The 21,542-nt window shown below is 48.9% G+C and overlaps 1 protein-coding gene across 1 annotated transcript in view; it reads right to left on the reverse strand.

The window, feature by feature from the left end:
- XYLT1 (xylosyltransferase 1) overlaps nucleotides 1-21,542 on the reverse strand; it is a 347,669-nt gene that overhangs the window by 149,583 nt on the left and 176,544 nt on the right. Inside the window, exon 3 of the mRNA XM_052635619.1 lies at nucleotides 4,157-4,667. Within this exon, the coding sequence (XP_052491579.1) occupies nucleotides 4,157-4,667 (511 nt within the window). The remainder of the gene's footprint in view (nucleotides 1-4,156; nucleotides 4,668-21,542) is intronic.

The raw sequence follows: 21,542 nt of genomic DNA on the forward strand, positions 1-21,542 counted from the left end.
GGTGAGGGCAGTGGGGTCAGGGCCACTGGGGCCAGGAATATGTGAGGGGGTAGGGACTGGTGACATGGAGCACAGGGGCTCTGGGAGCAATGAGGGGCTGCTGCGGGATTAGAAATAAGTCTCTCTGAGGCCAGGCTTGGGGTCTGATGGGACACATGGCATCTCACTCCTCGTGGCTCTGAGTGGATGGTCTATAGATTGGTCTTTTCTTTGTGAAAGCGTGTCAGCATCCTAGCTGCTTCCTCCAGGAGGCAGAGAGTGGAGCTGGTGGGTCACAAAGGCAAGGAAGGTGTCCGCACAGAGCACACCACTCCAAGGTTCTAGATGCTCCTTTTCCCCTGAATGCTGCTGGGGTACAGGGACTGGAGGCATGGGGGTGGGATCAACGGCAGCCCTTAACACCAGCTGACACTTAACACCTATTCCCTGTCTCGGAATTTTTCAGACTTCCAGCCATGAGGAAGTGTTTCCTTAATTATATTCAACTTCCGGCATCCTGTCGGATGATGCTGAGCTTGGCAAGGTGACAAACGGTGCCCACGTCTGCGTGTGGACGTGTATGTCTGCAGATGTTTACACACATGCTGACTTCCCCTCTCCTCCACACTGGCTTCCTCACTGAACAGGACAGAAAAGGACCACGGAGCTGGAGCTCAAATCCCTCCTGAGCAGAGGGAAATCCGGGTGCCATGGTTTCCAGAAAGGGAACACCATCTCCGTATGGGGTGTAATTACATCTTAGCTTTCTGCAGAAGAATAGTTTATGGCTTAAATGCTATTAATTGTAAGCCGTTTTGTTCCACGGGAAGTTGTTCATTGATAACTACCCAATTAGGGTTATTTTGCAATTAGTCTATTCACAGTAAATTTATTGCAAAAGGGGGAGGCTGCGGTGCAGTGAATGAAGTCCCTGTTGGGGCTGGGTGTGCCAAGGCCCTTACACGCCAATCTTATCAACCAGCTCCCAGGCCCCCAAAGGGTATGACACCTTGGCCGACGCAGCTGAGATCACGGGGGATGCCCTGTGCTGCACAGCTTCACTAGGGGTGTCTCAGAGGGACCCCAGTAAGTGTGGGGACCCCTTCCTCCACTGGCCACAACAGCCCTCTTGCTCCCTACAACTACAGATGGTGGAGAGAGACAGCCAGCAGGTTCAGAACATCCCCGAGGTCTGAGAATTTGGACTAAGGTGAAACTGCCTGCCTCTTGAGAAGGGAAAGAATCTGGGGTGCTTGCAGGCTCTGGCGCCCGAGAGCTAACACCAGCCCCACCGCCTGCTAGTTGTGCACCTCTGCCCACGGACTAAACCTCTTTGAGCCTCCATTTCCTCATCCATTAAATGGGTTGATAAAGAGACCGACCTCACAGGGCTGGTATGAGGGTTCAATGGGGTGGAAGGCAAGTGTTGGAGGTACTACTACACGGACTTGGTACCTAGCAGGGATCAGCAAACTATGGCCCCATGGGCCATGTGCTACCCACCGCCTGCTTTCATAAATTGAGTTTTTTTCAGAATAACCAAGTGCACTTGTGTATGTACCGTCCTGGCTGCTTCTGTGATACAACAGCAGAGTTGAGGTGTTGTGATGGAGACTGCAAGGCCCATGAAGCCTCAAATATTTACTCTCTGCCCCTCTATAGAAAAAGTGTGACAACCCTTGGTACCCAGCGAGTGCCCCCTGCTATTCTCAAGGAAAGAGAGGCAGCTCAGGCCTCTGCCAGGCCACGCACTAGGTAAGGGAAAGATTTTGGAAACATCTCTGCTTATTAATTTAAACATCTGCCAAGTCAACAACATAATGGGAACCCTGGGACCGCTTAGACAAGAGTCCCTGTGCAAGGGAGACACGAACCTTTTCTTTTTAAACCTTTCTATTGGAGAGTATAGTGGAGATACACATTTCCATCTGAGCACTTTAAAATACAGATGAATTTGAGGTAAGGGTTGAAGCTGTCCCCACTGCACCCCGCCCAGAGGGGGCCCCATGAAGGGTTTGCCATGGACCCTTCCGGGTCTCTCTGCCCACTCACCCACATGGCCACCCCCGACCTGATCCATACCCTCCATCCTGTGACTGGAGGTCAACAGAGAAGCATGTGTGAGGGATGAGGAGCTGAATTTCAGCTCAAGTTCAGCCTCTGATTGGGTGACCTTGACCATAAGCCTCCTCCTCTCTGGGCCTTGTTTCTTATCTGTCCAGTGGAGAGACAGAATCAGGATTTCTCTAGAGGTGACCCAGTCCTCTTTTCCTTGGGAGCCGTTCTCACCTTGCACCTCCTGCATCAAGAGGGATGCAGGATTGATGAGACATCGGGCATCTACTTGCCTGGCCTCCAAATCCTCTGATGCTGGGGGAACCAAGAGCCCTCTGCTCCCACCCCGCCACCCAGCCCAGCTCTGCAGTCAGCTTTCCTGAGGCTCTGACCTTCTGTCTGGACACCAAGACTGACCCAGCACCTCGTGGGCCCTCTTCTCTTCCACTCATGGACCCCTGCCCCACCCAGGTCTCCCCATGTGTCCTCCACACAATGAGCATTCGTTGGTATTTGATTTAGAAGCAACAAGGAGGTATTAATATTTGGAGCCCTTGGTCGCTTAGTGAGGGACAGCGGGGTACCCCTGGCATTGACTGTGGCCAATGAGAACGAGGGATGACCAAGAGCAAATTGTGAGTGGACCTCCAGGGAGGGCTGAGTGGGAAGACCCTTCGAGTACTTAATGCAGGTTGCTCCCTGAACAGATAAGGAAGCTGGAACCAGAGAGCCGAAGGCACTTTCCCTGTGAGTTCCTGGGGAAACTTGAACTAGAACACACATTGCTCCATTTCCAATGCATCGCTCTCTGTTTGCTCCCAGTGATATCGGCACTTTCTTCTTTTTAGAGAAGTCTTTGGGACGCCGTCTGCATGGAGAAACCCATGGAGCAGACTAATTCACAAACTATTTGGGATGTAAGGTCTTCTATAAGAAAAAGAATATCTGCTGACCTGCAGTGAGCTTGTGTGTGTGGCCGCGGGAGGCAGGGCAGGCGTGTGGATGTGGGTGAAACAGCACTGACCCCCACGAGTTCTCTGTAGCCAGACGGTGGGAGCATGAAGGGTCTCCCTTCTCCAAGGTGGGTTTGAAACTTTCTGCCATAACATGTATTTATTTATTTATTTATTCATTTATTTTGACCTTGAGAAAATATGACCTCACCCAGGATGGTGGGATCTCTATCTCAGGATGTCTCTACCTGTAGGCTTGTGAGGCCTCCTACAATCCATAAGACCTGGGGGAAGTTATTTTATGTCACTCAAATGAAAAATGACATGCTCCTGATGACAGTGCCAACCTCACTGGGCCACAGATGAGAAGAGCTGATGTAATGCAAATTGCCTGTGCTGTACCCAGGACACAGCGAGCGCTCAGTACCTGTTATTACTCGCCTTCTGCAGGCACTGGAAAAGGTGAAATGAACCAGCAAGGAACGCGTGTCTGTGGTGAGAGGCGAGATGCAGAGATGCACACACCATGATACTTCACCTGTGCAGAGCCATCGCCCAGGCCCCCGGTTTCTGAGGACCCTCCCCTGCACTTATGAACATCACTCTTACAGCTTGGACCTCGTACTGCATGGCAGTGAGAGATCTGATTTATCATCAGAGGTCATCAGCAAGGAGAAGGGGGCCCAGTGTGGGGCAGCAGGGAGGCTGGTGGAGGAGGGGGGGGGGGGGGGGGGGGGGGGGCGGGGCGGAAGGGCGGAAGGGGAAGGCAACACGGAAGGAAGAAATTGTAGATGGAGGATGTTTTTTCAGAGCTCCCAATGTCATTGCAACCAATAGATCCTTTCAGATCCTATTCAATTACAGTAATATTCATGTCAATTTTAATCCCCATATTCTGCTGAGAGAGAAAACAATCCGTATCAATACTATTGCCACCTACATCTTCCACATTAGCCCTGATTGCACTGCATTTTATCCTTTGTCATAAAGGCAACTGGTTAACGCTGCAACAAAAGGTAATTTGATTTGGGGAAACTTCCCACGCAAGATTTTGGAATTCGCAGGAAGGTCCAAAACAAATGATCTCCTGTCTTGACTTGGGGTTTGAAAAATAGGGCAGTCGCTCGGAGAAGGTCTGCGGACGTGAGCAGAGCGGGGCTGGGGCTTACCTTCGAGCGGGCAGAGCCGAGTCACCTTCTCGGGCATCAGCAGCCCGAGCCTGTGGCGGCAGTAGGTCTCTCCGATCTCCTGGCGGCAGTGCTTGGATTTGGAGCGGGACAGCGCGGAGATGGCCTCCTTGCCCGAGATGTCACACCTGAGGGGCTGGTCGGGTTTGGCCTCGGGGGAGCTGCCCCCGCTCTTGCGGGCGTGGGGCGGTCGAGGGGCGTCCTTGCCGCGGCTGCCGTTCACCGCGACCCTCTCGCCGGGAGGCAGCACCTCGTTGGGACCTTTCCCCGGGGACGGACGCCCCCGCCCTTTCTCCTCCTGCTCCCGCTTCCTCTTCAGAAGCTCCTTCTGTCCTCTCGGGGGCTTCTTCGTCAGCTCGGGCTGGTGCTTCTGCTTTTGAGTTCTGGGTGCAAAGTTGCTGTTGTCTACGTTCTCAAAATCCTTGGGCACTGAGTTCTCATTGTTGCTGTCTGTTCGCACTTTCTCTTTCGGCCGGTGAGAGAAGTAGCCGTCCTAAAGAAGATAGAGACAAAACACAGAAGAGAATCTTGACTGAGCCGTCTGGCTAAGCAGGTGGGCTCTGGAGGATGGGGCTCGTAGGTTTGGAGGTTTGAGCCCTGGTGTCACACGCCCTGCATTTGCTATGAGCTTCACCTTAGACTTCATGTTAGATCTTTCTCTTTGAACTCCGTTTCTCAACCTGGAAATACAAGACGTTTCAACTAGAAAATAAAACTTTGCAACCTCTAACATGCTTGGACTATGATCCTCAATGCTTGTTATTAACCACACTCCCTTTTCATGTAAGTCTCCTTGAGTGTTTCTGCCACTGGAATCTAGACAGTTTGTTCTGAATTTCCTGTTTAAATTCCAGCAGAGAACGCTGTGATGGTTAATGGCTAGCAAAGCCATAATAAAGCTATAAGGGGAGAAAACACTGGTAGGATAATATTTACTTTCCATTGCCTTTAAGACATGCTCCTAGATCTATGCCCATAAGAGAAATGAGACCATGTCATAGTTAATTCTGGAGGGGAGACATCACCAGCTATCTCGGCAAGAATGTGACCTTTATAGGACAATCCTTACAATGAACCCAAGACTTGGTGACAGTTTTGTGTTTGAGCTTTGACTCTTGATGCTCATATCTGGAGCAGAACTGATTAAGTCATCCGGCCGGCACGGGGTGGGTCAAGAGAAAAGCCAAGAGTCATTTTTGAGACAATGAGTCTTTCCAGGAACAGGGGCACCTGGAACTCAGCTTCTCCATGGTATGTGGGCCCTGGCCATTTTGAGCTTGGATCAAATGCACTGGTCAACTAACATTCTGCATCATTTCCAAAATACAGCACTTCTGTTTAGAGCCCATTACGAAGACCTTAACCTGAAAGAGAATCCACTGGGCCAAAGCTAGTCAGTCAGAGGGGACACAGAGGCCACGGAGAACTGAGGCTAATTGACTCTTTAAATCCATTACTATAGTAACACACTGGCAATGAGTAGCAATCCTGAGGGCAGACATCCTCATTCATTTTCCTAAATGTGACCACTGAAGGTTCTCAAGGAGGGCGCTGGAGGAACAGAGCTGTGGAGGCAGTGCTGGTGCCCAGGAGGGGCTGCCGTGCAGCGGACACTAAGTGCTTCTCCTCCTTTAGCAGTCCTACAAGCTATTGCCTGCCCTGAGCCAAATCCTCCATGCCATTTGTTTTTGTAAATAAAGTTTTATTGAAACATAGCCATGCCTATTCATTTATGGGTTGTCCATGGTCACTTTCCTGCTACAACAGCAGAGGTGAGTGGTTGCCATAGAGACTATCTATCTGGCCTGCAAAGCTTAAAATACTTCTATCTGGCCCTTTAAAAAACACTGCAGACCCCAGCTCTCTAGGATTGTGAGTTTAGAATGTTCCCCTTCTCTGGGCTTGGTTTGCTTGCCCTTGTCTCCAATGTCCCCATTTGGTCCAGCAATGTGTCTACCCAATTCTTACCTTTGTTTCATCTCCCCTAGCATCAACTACCAATTTCAGAGTCCATAGGAATGAAAGCAACACTAAGATACCTCATGCCCATTCTGTAAGTTGATGTTACTTTTATTCTCATTTTGCAGGTACTGCACTGGCATCAGTGACCCATCAAGGTAACCCAGGTGGTTGGTCGTGAAGCTGGGATTCAAACCAGATAGGTGGCTGACTTCTGCCCTGGGCCATGAGATCCACCAGCCACTTCCAGGGAGCTGCAGAGCCCTTGTGATTCCCCTCACTCTGTCCCCTTAAGCCCGGCATTCCCTCCCATTCACTCTCACCCAGCTAAACGGATCTGGGACAGGCATGTCATCTCCAAAGAGCTGTCTCTAGGCTGGCCAGTGGCCATCAGGTGTCAGGAAGTCACAGGAGAGGGGGAGGACAGTAAGGAGGGGCCACATAGCGCCAGGGTGGCAGCGGCTGGAGGCCATGGATAGAAGCCTGAAACAAGGAGACGCCGAGAGACAGTGCAGTCTGTGTTCTGCCACAGAGAAGCTGCTGGTCATCCACGGGAGCCAACCTTACATGCTGGTCCGTAAAGGGGAACTTCCGGTTCTAGCACCTATTTCCGGCTTTTCTCACCTCCTGCATGCATCTTGTAGGAAATCCCCCTCAAGTAGGGGCCATGCCTCTTGTTGAAACCTACACAAACTTCACTGCTATTCCTCTTCTTTCTTTCTGTCCAGAGGCCCTTGAAAACTCCCAAGCAACCTCTCAGATGAATTCTCTGAGCTGTCCCTGTGAGCCAGTCGCCATATGCCACTGATTCACAGGTATTACTTACCGCATGCTGAAAATCACTCCCTAAGGGGTACTGATTCACTATTTTACAGAAAGAGGAACCAAGGCTTGCTTGTTGCTTTCACCCACTAGGGCATGTTATCAGGTGCCAGGCAGTGTGCTAAGCCCGTCCATGTGGTAAATCATTTAACCTTCAGAAGTAAATTCTGAATAACAGAGGAAGATACTACCATTCCCTCATCTTACAAAAGAGGAGAAAAAAGCTTGGGGATATTCAGTGATTTGTGTGATGTTATTTAGCGAAGGCTGTGAACTTGCACCTGTCTAATTCTAAAACTTGTGGTAGTTTTGTGCCTCTTCTGTTCAGTTGAAAAGTCAAGGGCGGAGCATTTAGTGTCCCTTCTCTGTGACAGAGTGGATGGGGTCTTTGCACACATTAGCCTAGGTTGGAATGGACTGGATGGGGGGATGCTATTCAGTAAAGCTCTTGACAAATATTCCAGTTCTCTTCCTTCCTGGCACATGATACAATTGCACTTCCCATCCCCTGCAAATGAAGCATAGCCAAGCAACTTGCCAAGACAAGTGACCGGGGCCAGGCACATGTGCCTTGTCCCTTCCTCCCCGGTAGCATCCAGCCACACTCCCGATGGTGAAGGCCCTGTAACTCCACCAGCCCTCCATGGGCAGAATAAACCTCTGTGGATTTCTGTCCCTGAGGCTTGGGGATCTTCGTGACTGCAGCATGCTCTAACTCATCCTGATTAATACAGGAGACAACTATCTGCTTTCTTCCTCTTAGCTGACCTCAGATACAAGACCCAATTTCATATTACTTTTTGCCTCCAACAGCCAAAAAATCAGTTTGATGACACTTGCTGTCCAAGGATGTGAGTTTAAATTCTGTCCCTAAGCCCATTCTCTAGAAGTTAACAAGAAGGCAGAGAGTAAGCAGAAACCCCCACAGCCACGTGTATCCACTCTTATCAAAAACGTCCTAAGTGCAGTGCCTGGGTTGTTCTCTTTCCTTATTAACTGACAATCACCAGTTTATCCCCTGAGCAGAAAACTTCCATAAAAATTTCAAAAGCTCACATTCTCCACTACTCTCTGGCAGAACTTCTTTAAGCAACACCAGACACAGGAAACACTAATCAATGAAGCTAATCTGACCGTCAGAAAACGGCTGGTTCCTCTGGTTAATTTGTGACATCAGGACCAGGGGCCACCATCAGTTCTAATAGGACTCGAGATTAATAAGGGTTGTCCACTCAGAGACACCCACACAACAGGGACTGTCAGCTCTGCGTGACCCCATGGCCTTCCCCCTGGCCCCACGGGCTACTCAGCTGTCAAGGGAAACCAAAAGATTTGAGTGTAAGAGGAAAGGGAAATATTTTGTCTTCTGGCACGAAGAGCTCACAGGTATTCGATAGCTTCCAGAAAAGTCACTGAGGCATAGTCAGTGAGAATCAGGCATCACTCAGGAGCCTAAGATCTCGGTCACGCTGAGTCAGGGCTGTTTTCTACAGCGGTTGAGTTCTCCAACACCTTCCCCCAGCGGTTTTCTTTCTTTTTTGTGCACTTTATTTTACTGTGGGGAGAACACGTAACAGGAGATCTACCCTCTCGGCAAACATTTTAAGTGCCCCATACAGTCTGCTACCTACAGACACAAGGCCATACAGCAGATCTCTAGAATGTATTCACCCTACACCACCAAGACTTTATGCCAGCCACTGGCCACTACCATCCTACTCTCTGATTCTCTGAGTTGGATTGTTTTATTTATTTATGTAAAGTTGAAGGCAGACTCTTTTTTTGGTGGGGGGGCATGCCACATAGCATATGAAATCATACTCAGTTCCCCCACCAGGGATTGAGTTTTCACCCTCTGATTTGGAAGCACAGAGTCTTAACCACTGGACCACCAGGGAAGCCCTGAATTTGACTATTTTAGATTCTCATGTAAGTGGATCAAGCAGCATTTGTCTTTCTGCATCCAGCTTATTTCATTCAGTATTAACATCCTCTGGGCTTCCCTGGTGGCTCAGATGATAAATAATCCACCTGCAATGCCGAAGACCCGAGTCCGATCCCTAGGTCAGAAAGTTCCCTCGGAGAAGTGAAATGCTACCCACTCCAGTATTCTTGCCGGGAGAATCCCATGGACAGAGGAGCCTGGTGGGCTACAGTCCATGGGGACACAACTGAGCAGCTTTCATTTTCATCCCTCTTTCATACCAGCATCCTTGAGCTTCATCCATGCTGTCACATATGGCAGGATTTCCTTCTTTTTCTAGACCGAATAATATTCCATTGTACGAATACACTACATTTGCTCTATCCATTTATCCCTCAGCCCTTCTATACCTTGGAGAAGTATCACTCACTTTCCCCTTAACTCTTCACCTGCTCGCCAAGAGGCTAACGGGCCTCAGTTCTTCTCTCCTCCCCCAGGAGAATCAAGATCCAGACATCCAAGCCCAGGTTCCCTTCCCTGTACAAACCAACTGTGGGAGGTTTCCAGGCAAACACATGTGAGACAATCATCATACCTTTGGCACCCATGTCCCCTTAAACTCTGGCCCTTCATGCACCCTGTGTCCCTAATCCCCTCGGGCACCCAGTGAAGCCACAGCATGAGTCCTAACGAAGCGGAGGAAACTGAGGCACAGGGAAGTGGAGTAACCTGACCAAGAAAAGAAAGTGATGCTGGAAGTGTGATCGGAACTCTGCCTGCCTCAGTGTCCTCATCTGGAAAACAGGGATTCGAAAATAAGGCGTCATGGGTGTTTGGTGATGATGAATGTATATAAAACTTCTGGAGTGTGTCTGCCACACCCAAAGCAGGAAGAAGAAAACGCAAAGAAGCTTCCCCACCAATTAATACTGGACCTCCAGTGTCTCACCCATTATGGTCTCCACCTGGAAGACAGATGGATGATTATTTCTTCACGAAGATCTACTAGCTGCGTCCCTTTTATTCTTAAGCAATCCAACACTCTCACCTTGGGTTATTTATGTAAATGCAACCCTTTGACTTATTTTATTTTAATGCACTTATTACAATGATTGCACTTTCAAATGTTCACATGCGAGCTCCCAAACTCTTAATTGCTCTGCTGTTGCCTCACCTCTAAGCTGCTGCTAGAATCCATTTTTATTCCAGAGAAATAATTAAATGCAATAACGTCCTCCACTCCCATTCAACCTTGGGCATGTTTAGAGCCAATCTCAATCAGGGAGAAATATGCCACACACAAGATGGCTTTGAGAGGTGGGTTACATGACCCAAGCTGCTATGCTGGAGACACCTGGGTCTGCTTCTGTCCTTCCTGGTTCTTAATTGTTCAGACTTCAGGATGGATTTTTCCTTGCTTGATCAACTGAATCTGCTTGATCAATTAAATCCCCCCTCCCGCCACACCCAAGTCCTGTTTTGGAGTGGAGGTGGGTTCTACATGCTCCACTCATTGATAAACATTTGCTCTTATTTTTGTATAGAAAGGACACCAAACAGGAAAGGAGGAGACCCAGGGGTCTGTCTTGCTTTAGCGATTGTCAGATTTTCTCATCTATAAGATAACAGGTTCTGTGTGATGCTGCTGAACATTCTCTGAATCGACCATTAATCAATACGATTGACTAACAAAGTTCTGCCATTTCAAATCGTTGAGGAATAGCTGATGGATTTTTAAGAGACCAGGGATGGAGGGGTAGATGGGTGCTCCTAAGCGCATGGTCTCCTCCCTGCTTCATCCTGTGATTGTCTTCTCCAGTAGCGCTTTGACCTGGGATAGACGATTTCATCTTCAAATCCCTCATCCATCCCAGGGGCTGCGGCTGGCACCTCTCTCCCCATAACTGAGAACCGCTGAAGCACAGTGATTGACGCATACAAGGTGCTAACGTGACATGCACCTGTTAGAAAATACGTGCACAGTGCTGACTCCGCCCCAGGCTCTGTTTCCAAGCCTTCTCTACCGACTCACTCATCTGATTCTCACGGGGATCCTATGAAAGAAATGCTATTATTCTTCCCATGTTTTGGGTGGGAGTACGGAGGTTCCAAGAAGTTAAGGGACTAAATCCAGCTCTAGGAAGTGGAGGAGCCAGGATTGGAACCCAGGCAGTTGAGGTCTAGAGGCCACACCCACCAACGCTGCCCGCCTCTCGGCTGCTCTGAGGACCAGGGAGGGTGCCAGAAGGGAGCCCCGGCCAGGTGCACCGTACAGGCGTGAGGGCGCCCATCCCACCCGCTCACTCATCACCACCCACTTACAGCTTCCTTTCATGCCATGTGGACGCACGGCCAGCTGAGTAGCTGTCCACTGGTGAACTCAGTGTCTGAGGCTTCAGTCCCATCACCAAGGTGACCAGGGTCATTGAGAGGGACACTTGGGGGAGAAGCCTGCACCTGCTTCCAAAAGGACGGCTGTGCCAGGGCAGTTGCAGTGTGCATAGCTGCACCCAATTAGGACATGCAATTACCCCAGCTGCCAATGCAAACAGACCTCACAGAGGCCCCTCGCTGGCTCATTCGTATGCACAAAGAATGGCAGGGCTGGCCAGCACTCAGAAACTCGGGGCCTTGCCGGGCACGGGCAGGCCAGGCTTTCATAAAACCCTCAATAATAAGCCTGGTGTAATTTAGCAGATTTAGTCATGTTAACGGGATGCGCAGCTTTGGGTGAGGAGGGAGGGAACTGCATGGGTACCACTGGCTTGACTTGGAATCCAGCCTCTGCCCCTTAACTCTGAGATACGGGGAAAGGAGCTTAGCCTCTCAGGGCCTCAATTTTCTCATCTACCAAAAAAGAAGGGGTCGGAAGACCTACTTTGCAAAGGTGAGGGAGAGATTAAATAATAGGGCGCACCCATATTTAATTCTAGTCAACAACAGAACATTTAGCACGAGGCTTGATACATACTCAGCACTCAGTTGACATTTTTAGCTGGTGCTCCATCACCCAGTGAGTAGACTTAAGCCATTTGGAAGGGCAAGGTGGGGAGGTGAAGTGCAATCAAGTCTATCAGGCCTCTGCCACTTGCTCACTGTGTGACCCAGGCACAGTATCTAACATTGAGAGCCTCAGTCTTCCTCTCTGTAAAATGGGCATAATAACTAGTACCTGCCTAACGGCACTTTTATGAGAGTTCAGAGAGTTAACACATGTAAAGCACTCAGGATAAAGCCTAGACCTGAATAAATGTTAGCTACAATGGATTAAACTGGAATTAATGCTTACAGTGATGATCTAATGAAGTGGTTCTCAAAATGTGCTCTGAGAACCCCTAGGGGGACCCTTAAAGGTCACTACTTTCATCATAATTTGAAGATGTTATTTTCCTTTATTCACTCATCCTCTCACACAAGCACACAGTGGAGTTTTGCAGAGGACCCATGATGTGTGAAATCGCAACAGATTGAAAGCAGAAGCGAATGTGAGAATCCAGCTGTCTTCTATTAAGCCAGATATTACAAAGATTTGCAAAAATGCAAAACAATGCCTCTTCTCACGAAATTTGTTTTGGTTGTGTAAAACATTCGTATTTTTCATAAAAGTTTTTACTTATACAGACACATAATGAGTTATGATTATTTTAAGTAAATCAATAAATAACCATTGTTGAGAATGCCCTAGTTTATACTTCAACATAGAACAAATAATTGATAGATATAACCTACATAAAGAAAAGCTCCTTGGGGGTCCAAAACAATATTTGAAAATAGAAGGGGGTCCATGGAGACCAACAAGTTTGAGAATTGCCAACATAATACAGACTTATCATCCGAAATACTACTCACTGAGGAAATAAAAAGTTGAGGACTTTTTTACGTTGGGTTTTTCCCTATACAGCAGGCCTGTGGGTTTGTATTTTACTTGCATACGCGATAAACACACACACAGGTGGAAATCTAGGTCAACTGGAAATGCAGTGATGATAAATAGTTTTATAGAGGGAGGCAGAACCCTAAAGGCCTGGGACACCCTCTGGGAGGAAGACCAACTTGCTGGCAAAGATGCTCCCTTTGACCAAACTCTAGCCAAGCCCCTCTGAGCCCCTTCTCAACATGGCCTCAACCTTGGCCTGTAAAGACTAGAGCAAACACTAACATCATTTCTGACAGCTCAAGGACACAGCCCTTGGGTGATTCTAGTCCCCTTCTAGCGCCTGCCTGAGAACACAGAAGGCTGCCCACAGAATCGAGTTTGCTCCAGCTAACCCCCTAAGACAGGGCCCCAGCATCCCTCCCAGCCCCTATGCAAGGGAGAGGACTAGCTTGGAGAAGCGCCAGCCGGCAAACCTAGATGAGTTTCATGGGGACAGGGCCCCCCACCCCCTTCCTGCTTTCTGTCCTTTCTCACTGCCCTGACTCTGCTCAAGCCCTGCTCATCCCCTCACTATGCCCTCACACTCCCTTTAAGAGACCGGTCTCTCTGTACAAGTCTCAGTGGCGTTCAGTTCACACTGGACCCATTCCCCCATTGCAACAAGATCTCACCCGTTGAAATCTGTCCTTATGGCCTTGTTTATCCCTGACATTGCCCAAGGCCACGTGGCCTGGACCTCAACTCCGTATTGCTGTGTCCACACAGGAGTCCGGACTGGACCCACAATGTCCTTCTAGCCCCACCAGGAGGGTGTGACAGTCACAATGAACAAGCCAGTCTAGCTTCAGTAACAAAGCCTTCTGGATTTCTCCAAGACAGACTTTCTCAACTGTGATGTTAGGGACATCTGGGGGCAAGTCACGTCTCTTTGTGGAGGCTGTCCCGTGCATTCTAGAGTGTTTAGCAGCACCTGTGATCTCTCCCTATTAGATGACAGTAACACTCATGTGAAAACCAAAAATGTCTCTAGACACTGCCAGACATACCCTCAGGGCCAAAAATCACCCCTGGTGGAGAAGCACGGCTCCACAGTCATGCGCTCCAGAGACCCCTGTTGCAGCCTCAGTGGCTCAAGCCCTGCTCCCATGTGGCAACAACAGCCCCAAGTGACCAGTCCAAGTGGACAGAACAGAAGAGCTAGGCCAGGGAGAAAGAGATGGCCACAGAAAGGGCCCAAGTTAACTAAGGAAAGGCATACTGTAGGGAGCAGGGAGGATCTGGAGGAGGTGGGGAGAAACTGCGCCTGCAAGGGGGGAAGTGGGAGGAGGGTTAGACTCCCCAGCTAGAAATGGGGTCACTCTGAGGAGGGGAGACATTCATTCAAGCAAGTGGCTAGACCCCAAGCTGCTGGCACATCCCTAATTTAAGCTGTTGTTGTTTAGTCGCTAAGTCGTGTTCATCTCTTTGCAACCCCATGGACTATATAGCCTGCCAGGCTCCTCTGTTCATGGGATTCTCCAGGCAAGAATACTGCAGTGGGCGGCTATTTCCTTCTCCAGGGGATCTTCCTGACCCAGGGATAGAACCTGTGTCTCCTATAATGGCAGGTGGATTCTTTACCACTGAGCCACCAGGGAAGCCCCCCAATTTAAACCAGAGGTGATAACTGGGACTTCATGGTTGTATCAAGGGGTTGGTTTGCTTTGTACGGGGTACTCATGTCTCAGTTTATAGTTCCAGCCAACATTTCAAGGTCTAGAGATTCCATCTTAAAAATTGGCTTTCCACCCTCTCTTGCAGCACCAGGAGGCCTGGCAGCAGTGGGCTGGGATTCTGCATGCGATGCCCGCCTGGGACTGAGCAGTGGCTGGTAGTATTGAGAAGGGGCGGCTGCTCTACAGATCATCACGCGCTTGTCCAAGGTGGCGCAGGTCCCCTCACCCACTGCACGTTGTGAGCCTGCTTAAAACCAAGGACCCAGGATTCTCAAGCAACGCAACTTCAGAGCCTTGCCTCAAAGATCTCAAGAGTCCTTAAGGAATCCTTTTATTCCAGGGTTTTCCACAGACGTGAGACTGCCCCTCGAGGGGTGTTCTGAAAACACGTTGGCCATTTTGGTTGCCACAATGACTGTGGGATGGATGTTCCTGGCAGAGAGCGATGGGGGCCACCAGATCCCTAGCAAGCATATTTCCAAAGCACTGAAGAACCATCCCACATCCAGCAGGACTTCTGAATGTCTCTACCTGTCATGTGGGCGAACAGCTGGTTTTTAATTATGCAGGTCAGGAACCTCATACAAATTTACATATGACAGAGTACTTTTGAGTGATTTTAGTAGAACTGAATTTTCCAGGAAAGTAACTATCTTTAACTCAAGGGGAGATCTTACATCATTCAGAATTTTAGCATGATTTTTAAAAAATCCTGTCATCAACAGCCACACAAGCTATGTCTGTAGGTTACCAACAAACACACCTGTTCCCCACCTGCATTTGTGATTGTAATTCTTGGTGAGTCAACATCCGGCACCTGACCTTCTCATGTGTCTTCTAGCCCCTTGACACAAAGGGAGGCCCGACAGCTGGCAACATCAGCATCCCTGGGAGTCTTTTAGAAATGGAGGTTCTCAGGCTCCCGCCTGGACCACTAAATCTGCATTTGAACAAGATGCCCTGGGGGTTTGTCCGCACATTACAGTTTGGGAAGTGCTTGTCTGGAGGTGTTATGCCTGATCATTTACAGAACAAAATACACATTAGTTTTATTTCAAATTACTTTGAACACATTCGTTATATTATTATCAAGGCAATATATTGATCTGTTTCAGAGCTGTGAGTGTAAGTAGGTTGTAACAAGTATGGATTTCCTTTCACAATAGATAAAAGGAATTATTTTAAAAGATTTATTTCATGAAGAGGGGCTGGGTGCAACAGGGTTGAGAATCACTGGCTCATTCACCCTACATACTTTAACTGGGTGCTTACTCCCTGCCAGGCATGGAGGAGGCAGAGGAGAGGAAAGGGACTTAAGACACGCTTCCTGTTCTTGGTGGAGTTCTGACACACGAGAGGGAAGTGGGAGTGGACATACAGTGTTTCAGGACGAGAGCTAAGGGAGGCAGAGTGGCGATGAATGTGTGCCAAGGGTTTCATCAAGAATCCAGGTCCAAGGAGAGCAGAGGAGGTTTTCACAAAGAAAGCAGTTTTCCTGCCCGAACTTCAGAGGAAAAAGCATGTTTAACTGGCAGACAGGGAATCACGGGCAAGCAAGCCCAGCGGAACTCAAACTTAGTAATAACAACAATAGTAGCTAACACTTATAGAACATTAAGTCTAAGCACTGCACTAACACTTGACACTTGATTATCCTTAAAAATTCCAGAACAATGTGTTAATGAACTCAGTGGGGGGAAATGTATCTCTATATCAAACCTGCACATTGAACACTTAAAATATCTTACAATTTTGTCAATTAGACCTGAATATACATACCTAATTAAAAGATGCTTTTTAATTATACCTAATTAAAAGACACATGCTCCTTGAAGAAAAGCAATGGCAAACCTAGACAGCATATTAAAAAGCAGAGACTCAACTTTGCCGACAAAGGTCTGTCTAGTAAAAGCTACAGTTTTTCCAGTAGTCATGTATGGATGTGAGAGTTGGACTATAAAGAAAGCTGAGCACCGAAGAATTGATGCTTCTGAACTGTGGTGTTGGAGAAGACTCTTGACAGTCCCTTGGAACCAGTCAATCCTAAAGGAAATCAGTCCTGAATATTCATTGGAAGGACTGATGCTGAAGCTGAAGCTCCAATACTTTGGCCACCTGATGCAAAGAACTGACTCATTAGAAAAGATCCTGATGCGGGGAGATTTTGAAGGCAGGAGGAGAAGGGGACGACCGAGGATGAGATGGTTGGATGGCATCATCGACTCAACGGACAGGAGTTTGAGCAAACTCCGGCAGACAGTGAAGGATAGGAACTTCTCGCATGCTGCAGTTCATGGGGTTGCAAAGAGTCAGACACGACTTGGCAACTGACTAACAACACAGCTGACAAAAAATCCCAGAACAACTCTTTTGGGTAGGTACTATTAGCGTCCTTGTCATGGTGAAGGGGCTTGCTATGAAGCTTGCAATGAAGCTATGAGCCACCTTGCAGAGCCACCCAATATGAACAGGTCATAATGAAGATGTCTCACAAAAGGTGGTTAGATAGCATCGCAGAAGAAAAGGACATGAATTTGAGCAAACTGTTGGAGACAGTGGAGGACAGAGGAGCCTGACGTGCTGTAGTCCGTGGGGTCACAAAGAGTCAGAGACAACTTAGCGGCTGAACAACAACTAACATTTGACAGGTGAATGAATGGAGGCACAGAGAGGTTAAGTAACATGCTCCAAATCACACAAACATGGGTATAAAACCTACACTCTACTCCCTAGGGCTGTTAACAACCAGCCTTGGTGGAGTGTCCCATGGGTACCCAAAACAACCCCTAGGGGGTGACTCCACCTCCAGCAAAGACCCTAACAGAAAGCAATCACTAAGTGGGCTGAGACCTTTAAAGAAGAGAGGGGGTCAGCAGGCAGAGGGTTACTTGAATAACTTGAGTCCCTGGTGTGAAGTCCTCTTGCCTTTCTGCTTTGTCTCCCTTGTTGTTCAGTCACTCAGTTTTTGTGACCCCATGGACTGCAGCACACCAGGCTGCCCAGTCCTTCACCATCTCCTGGAGCTTGCTCAAATCCATGTCCATTGAGTTGGTGGTGCCATCTAATCATCTCATCCTGTCATCCCCTTCTCCTCCTGCCTTCAATCTTTGCCAACATCACGGTTTTTTCCAGTGAGTCAACTCTTTGCATCAGGTGGCCAAAGTATTGGAGTTTCAGCTTCAGCATCAGTCCTTCCAATGAATATTCAGGACTGATCTCCTTTAGGATTGACTGGTTGGATCTCCTTGCAGTCCAAGGGACTCTTAAGAGTCTTCTCCAACACCACAGTTCAAAAGCATCAATTCTTTGCTTCCATAACTTGAGGCTAACTCAGTTCTGTACTCCCCCAACCCTAAACAGGCTATTTGTCATGGTTTTGTTTCCCTACACACCTTCCCTGAGTCTCTTGTCCCAGCTCCTGGGAAGCACTCCTTGTTTCGGCATCTCCTGTTTGTGCTCTTCTCCCATCTTGGTCCTCTGGCGAAGGGGCCCTTGAGAGACAAATGGGCCTCCTGCTGATGAATCCCCATGCCCTCCCCCCGCCTCCTGCCACAAGTGGGTAATGAATGACCCACTTGTAAGCTCATTACTACAGAGTCTCTGAAGAAATGTAAATGCTCACGGAGCCAGTGAGATAAATAAGGAAAGATGCCTGTAAATAAATAAATATATATGCACTTATACACACACACCCAATTAATTTACACCATCTGAAAGTCAGAGCCATTTGGGGTGGGGAGAGGGAGCAAGGGAAAGACACCTAATACTGTCATCCATGTGATTTCAGGGCTGAGCGTCCCAGCAGCTGCCAATAAATTATCTTTACTAGGCAGAGGCACAAATGAATATGCTGCTGTCATCTCCCTAAATCTCTGTTATGAGCCTGTGCTTGCCTTGGCCCACCCTCCCAGGGACGGGGCCTCCATGCAAAGTTTTACAGACTAAGTTCCCGAAGAAGGTTGCCTGTTTACGGGCCTGCTGCTGCTGCTGCTGCTAAGTCATGTCAGTCGTGTCCGACTGTGCGATCCCACAGACAGCAGCCAACCAGACTCCACCGTCCCCGGGATTCTCCAGGCAGGAACGCTGGAGTGGGTTGCCATTTCCTTCTCCAATGCATGAAAGTGAAAAGTGAAAGTGAAGTCGCTCAAGTCGTGTCCAACTCTTTGCAACCCCATGGACTGCAGCCCACCAGGCTCCTTCATTCATGGGATTCTCCAGGCAAGAGTACTGGAGTCGGGTGCCCTTGCCTTCTCCGGTTTACGGGCCTAACCCTCGGCAAACTGGAGAGGCCGCACTGACACTTCCTGTTCACGTGAGGGTTCGGCATGCTGTGCAGAATGGCCCAGGTGGCTCAGCTGTAAAGAATCCACCTGCAGTGCAGGAGACATGGGTTCGATCCCTGGGTCAGGAAGGTCCCCTGGATGGAGGCATGGCAATCCACTCCAGTATTCTTACCTGGAGAATCACATGAACAGAGGAGCCTGGTGGGCTATAGTTCTTGAGGTCACAAAGAGTCAGACACGACTGAGTGACTGAGCACTTGGGCAGACAAAGAATGGCCACCTCCGCTGGGGGCTGTGGATGGAGGTGAGCCCACTTTAACACCTTTGGAAAATGACCTCTGCCTCCTGGCCTGAGGGGGCTGTGCTTCCTGGGTGGCATGTGCTGTTCGTAACCATGCTTCTTACAAGCCCCTGACATTCTCTGTCGGGCTTCAGGACAGAAAACCTCCTCACAACCAACTTTTGAGTGTCCTGCTCTCCCCTGAAAGGAGAGTTCTGGCCCCTCCCTTCAGAGGGGATGTGGCTGCTGTTCATCTCTCACATTGTGCTGAGCCAAAAGGGGGCAATGGGCAATCATGGCCCCCGGGACATGCTGACGGGTTACAGGAGCGTGCTCTGAGGTCACTCTTCTGAGTTTGAAACTTGGCCCTGCCACTTGCTAGCTGTGTGACCTTGGGAAAGTTAGCAAACCTCTCTGAGCCTTGGTCCTTCCTATGTAAAACAAGTATAATAATATCTAAACCTAATAAAATCAATGAGAAGATATATCAACTTAGTGCAAAGGCACAGGTCAAAGCACAGAGAATGGAAGGTAAATATCACCAGCATCATTTCATCCCAACTTCTATAATAATCTTCTGTGGGGCATCCATTCATGTGTATTTACTGAGTGCCGAGTATGTGCCAGCCACTGTCCCTGGCAGAAGTACCTGTCTATCACTAAGATCTGGAGACACCTGCTCTTATGAAACGCACATTCTAATAGAATGAAATAGACAAGCAATTTACCAACGACTCAAGAAAAACAGATAAGATGTGTCGCAGATATAATGCCAAGTATCTAATGTTTTATCCATCCATTTTATTTAATTTTTGATTCGAAATTTTATTATTTATAAGTCTTTAATTTTATAATGGAGTTTAGTTGATTTACAACGTTGTGTTAGTTTCAGGTGTACAGCAAAGTGATTCAGTTATACATAGTCACCCATTTCACAGATGAGGGAACTGAAGCTGGAAGAGGTTCTTTAAGTAGGCTGAAGGGCCAGGCCAGGCCAGCCCCAGAGAGTTGGGAAAGTGAGAAGGGGAACTGGAGCAGGGCTGGGTGCCTGGGTGACAGGGGAGAGGGCTGTTTCTGCCTCCTCTTGCCCCTCCTGTTTTAGAGATGACCCTCCTCCCCAGAACACCTGCCATCCAGGTAGGAAAGGGCCTGCTACTGGACAAATCCCTTATTCAAGGGGCCGCTCAGTGGACCTTCCCTGGCAGATGAGTCCTGACTTCTAGACAAAGGAGCTCCCCTTTATCCTCAAACGACCCAGCAGAAGGTGGTTCTGGCAGACCCGACGGACCACAGTAGTTCAGGCCACTAGATGGCTCTTTCTGTGAACTTTACAGAGTGCAAGCTGCTAGCTGCACCAAGGTTCTGAAGACAGGCTGCCTTCTCTCTGGATGGGTCTCTAAGAAGTTTTTCTCAGTCTTCAGCCTCTTGGGGGCCCTGCAGGGTCTGCTCCAGTCTCCTGGCCCCTTATTGCCCCAGGGCAGGTCACTTTCCTTTCCCTCAGACACTATACCCATTAAGATTTTTTCACACAAGAAGAGTTTGAGGCAGCAAGTCAGGGAGGGACTTCCATGCTGACTACTAAATCCCGGCTAGATGCCCAAGTCATTGCAAATCCCCCAAAAAAGCAGGCCCTGCTCGCCTGCCAGTGTCCTGCTCTGTCCTACCGCCTGCCTCGTCCCCTCCCAGCTGTCACTCGCTACCTGGGAGATCACCTACACCTTACCCCTCAGCTAACCTTCACACTGATTTTTTTTTTTTCTTTTTTGCTTGCACCTCGTGGCATGGGGGATTAAGATCCCCGACCAGGGTTTAAATCCATGCCCCCTGCAGTGGAAGCTAACCACCAGACCCCCAGGGCAGTCCCTACGCTGGTCTCTGAGACATTAGCATCCACACGTGACCTAAGAGCAAACTGAAGCCCAGAGAGGAGGTCACATGACTCAGTGTCACCGGGGCAGGAAGGGATCAAACCCAGGTTGGTCTGATTCCAATGCTTGTGCTCTTAATCTCCCAGGCTTATCTCTCAAGCATCCTAAGTGCCCGAACTTGGACCAGGCCAACCGTGAACTTTCCCCTCCTGGCTGGATCTTGGAAAGAGAACAGAATATTGTCTGTTGAACCCTCACTCCCACAGATGACAGCGGGATAATCCAAGCTGACACGGGGTGTTCAGGGTTTTACGATGCAGCCCCTTCCCCCGCAATGCACCTTTCATCACTGCTGCTTGGGCAGCATTTTTCATGCCATCTCCTATTGAATGTTCCCAACAGCCTTACATGGAGGAGGGCATGGCAACCCACTCCAGTATTCTTGTCTGGAGAATCCCATGGACAGAGGAGCCTGGGGCTATAGTCTATGGGGTCACAAAGTGTTGGACACGACTGAGCGGCTAAACAACAACAGCAACAGCCTTACAGCAGGCAGTGTACTCGAGGCTGTACCCGAGTACAGCTGTACTCGAGGCCAGGGCCTCAGGTACTGAAGCAAAATACCTGGGTCTCTGCATCA

Source organism: Budorcas taxicolor, chromosome 2 (assembly GCF_023091745.1).
Source record: "Budorcas taxicolor isolate Tak-1 chromosome 2, Takin1.1, whole genome shotgun sequence".
NCBI classification, from domain to species: domain Eukaryota; kingdom Metazoa; phylum Chordata; class Mammalia; order Artiodactyla; family Bovidae; genus Budorcas; species Budorcas taxicolor.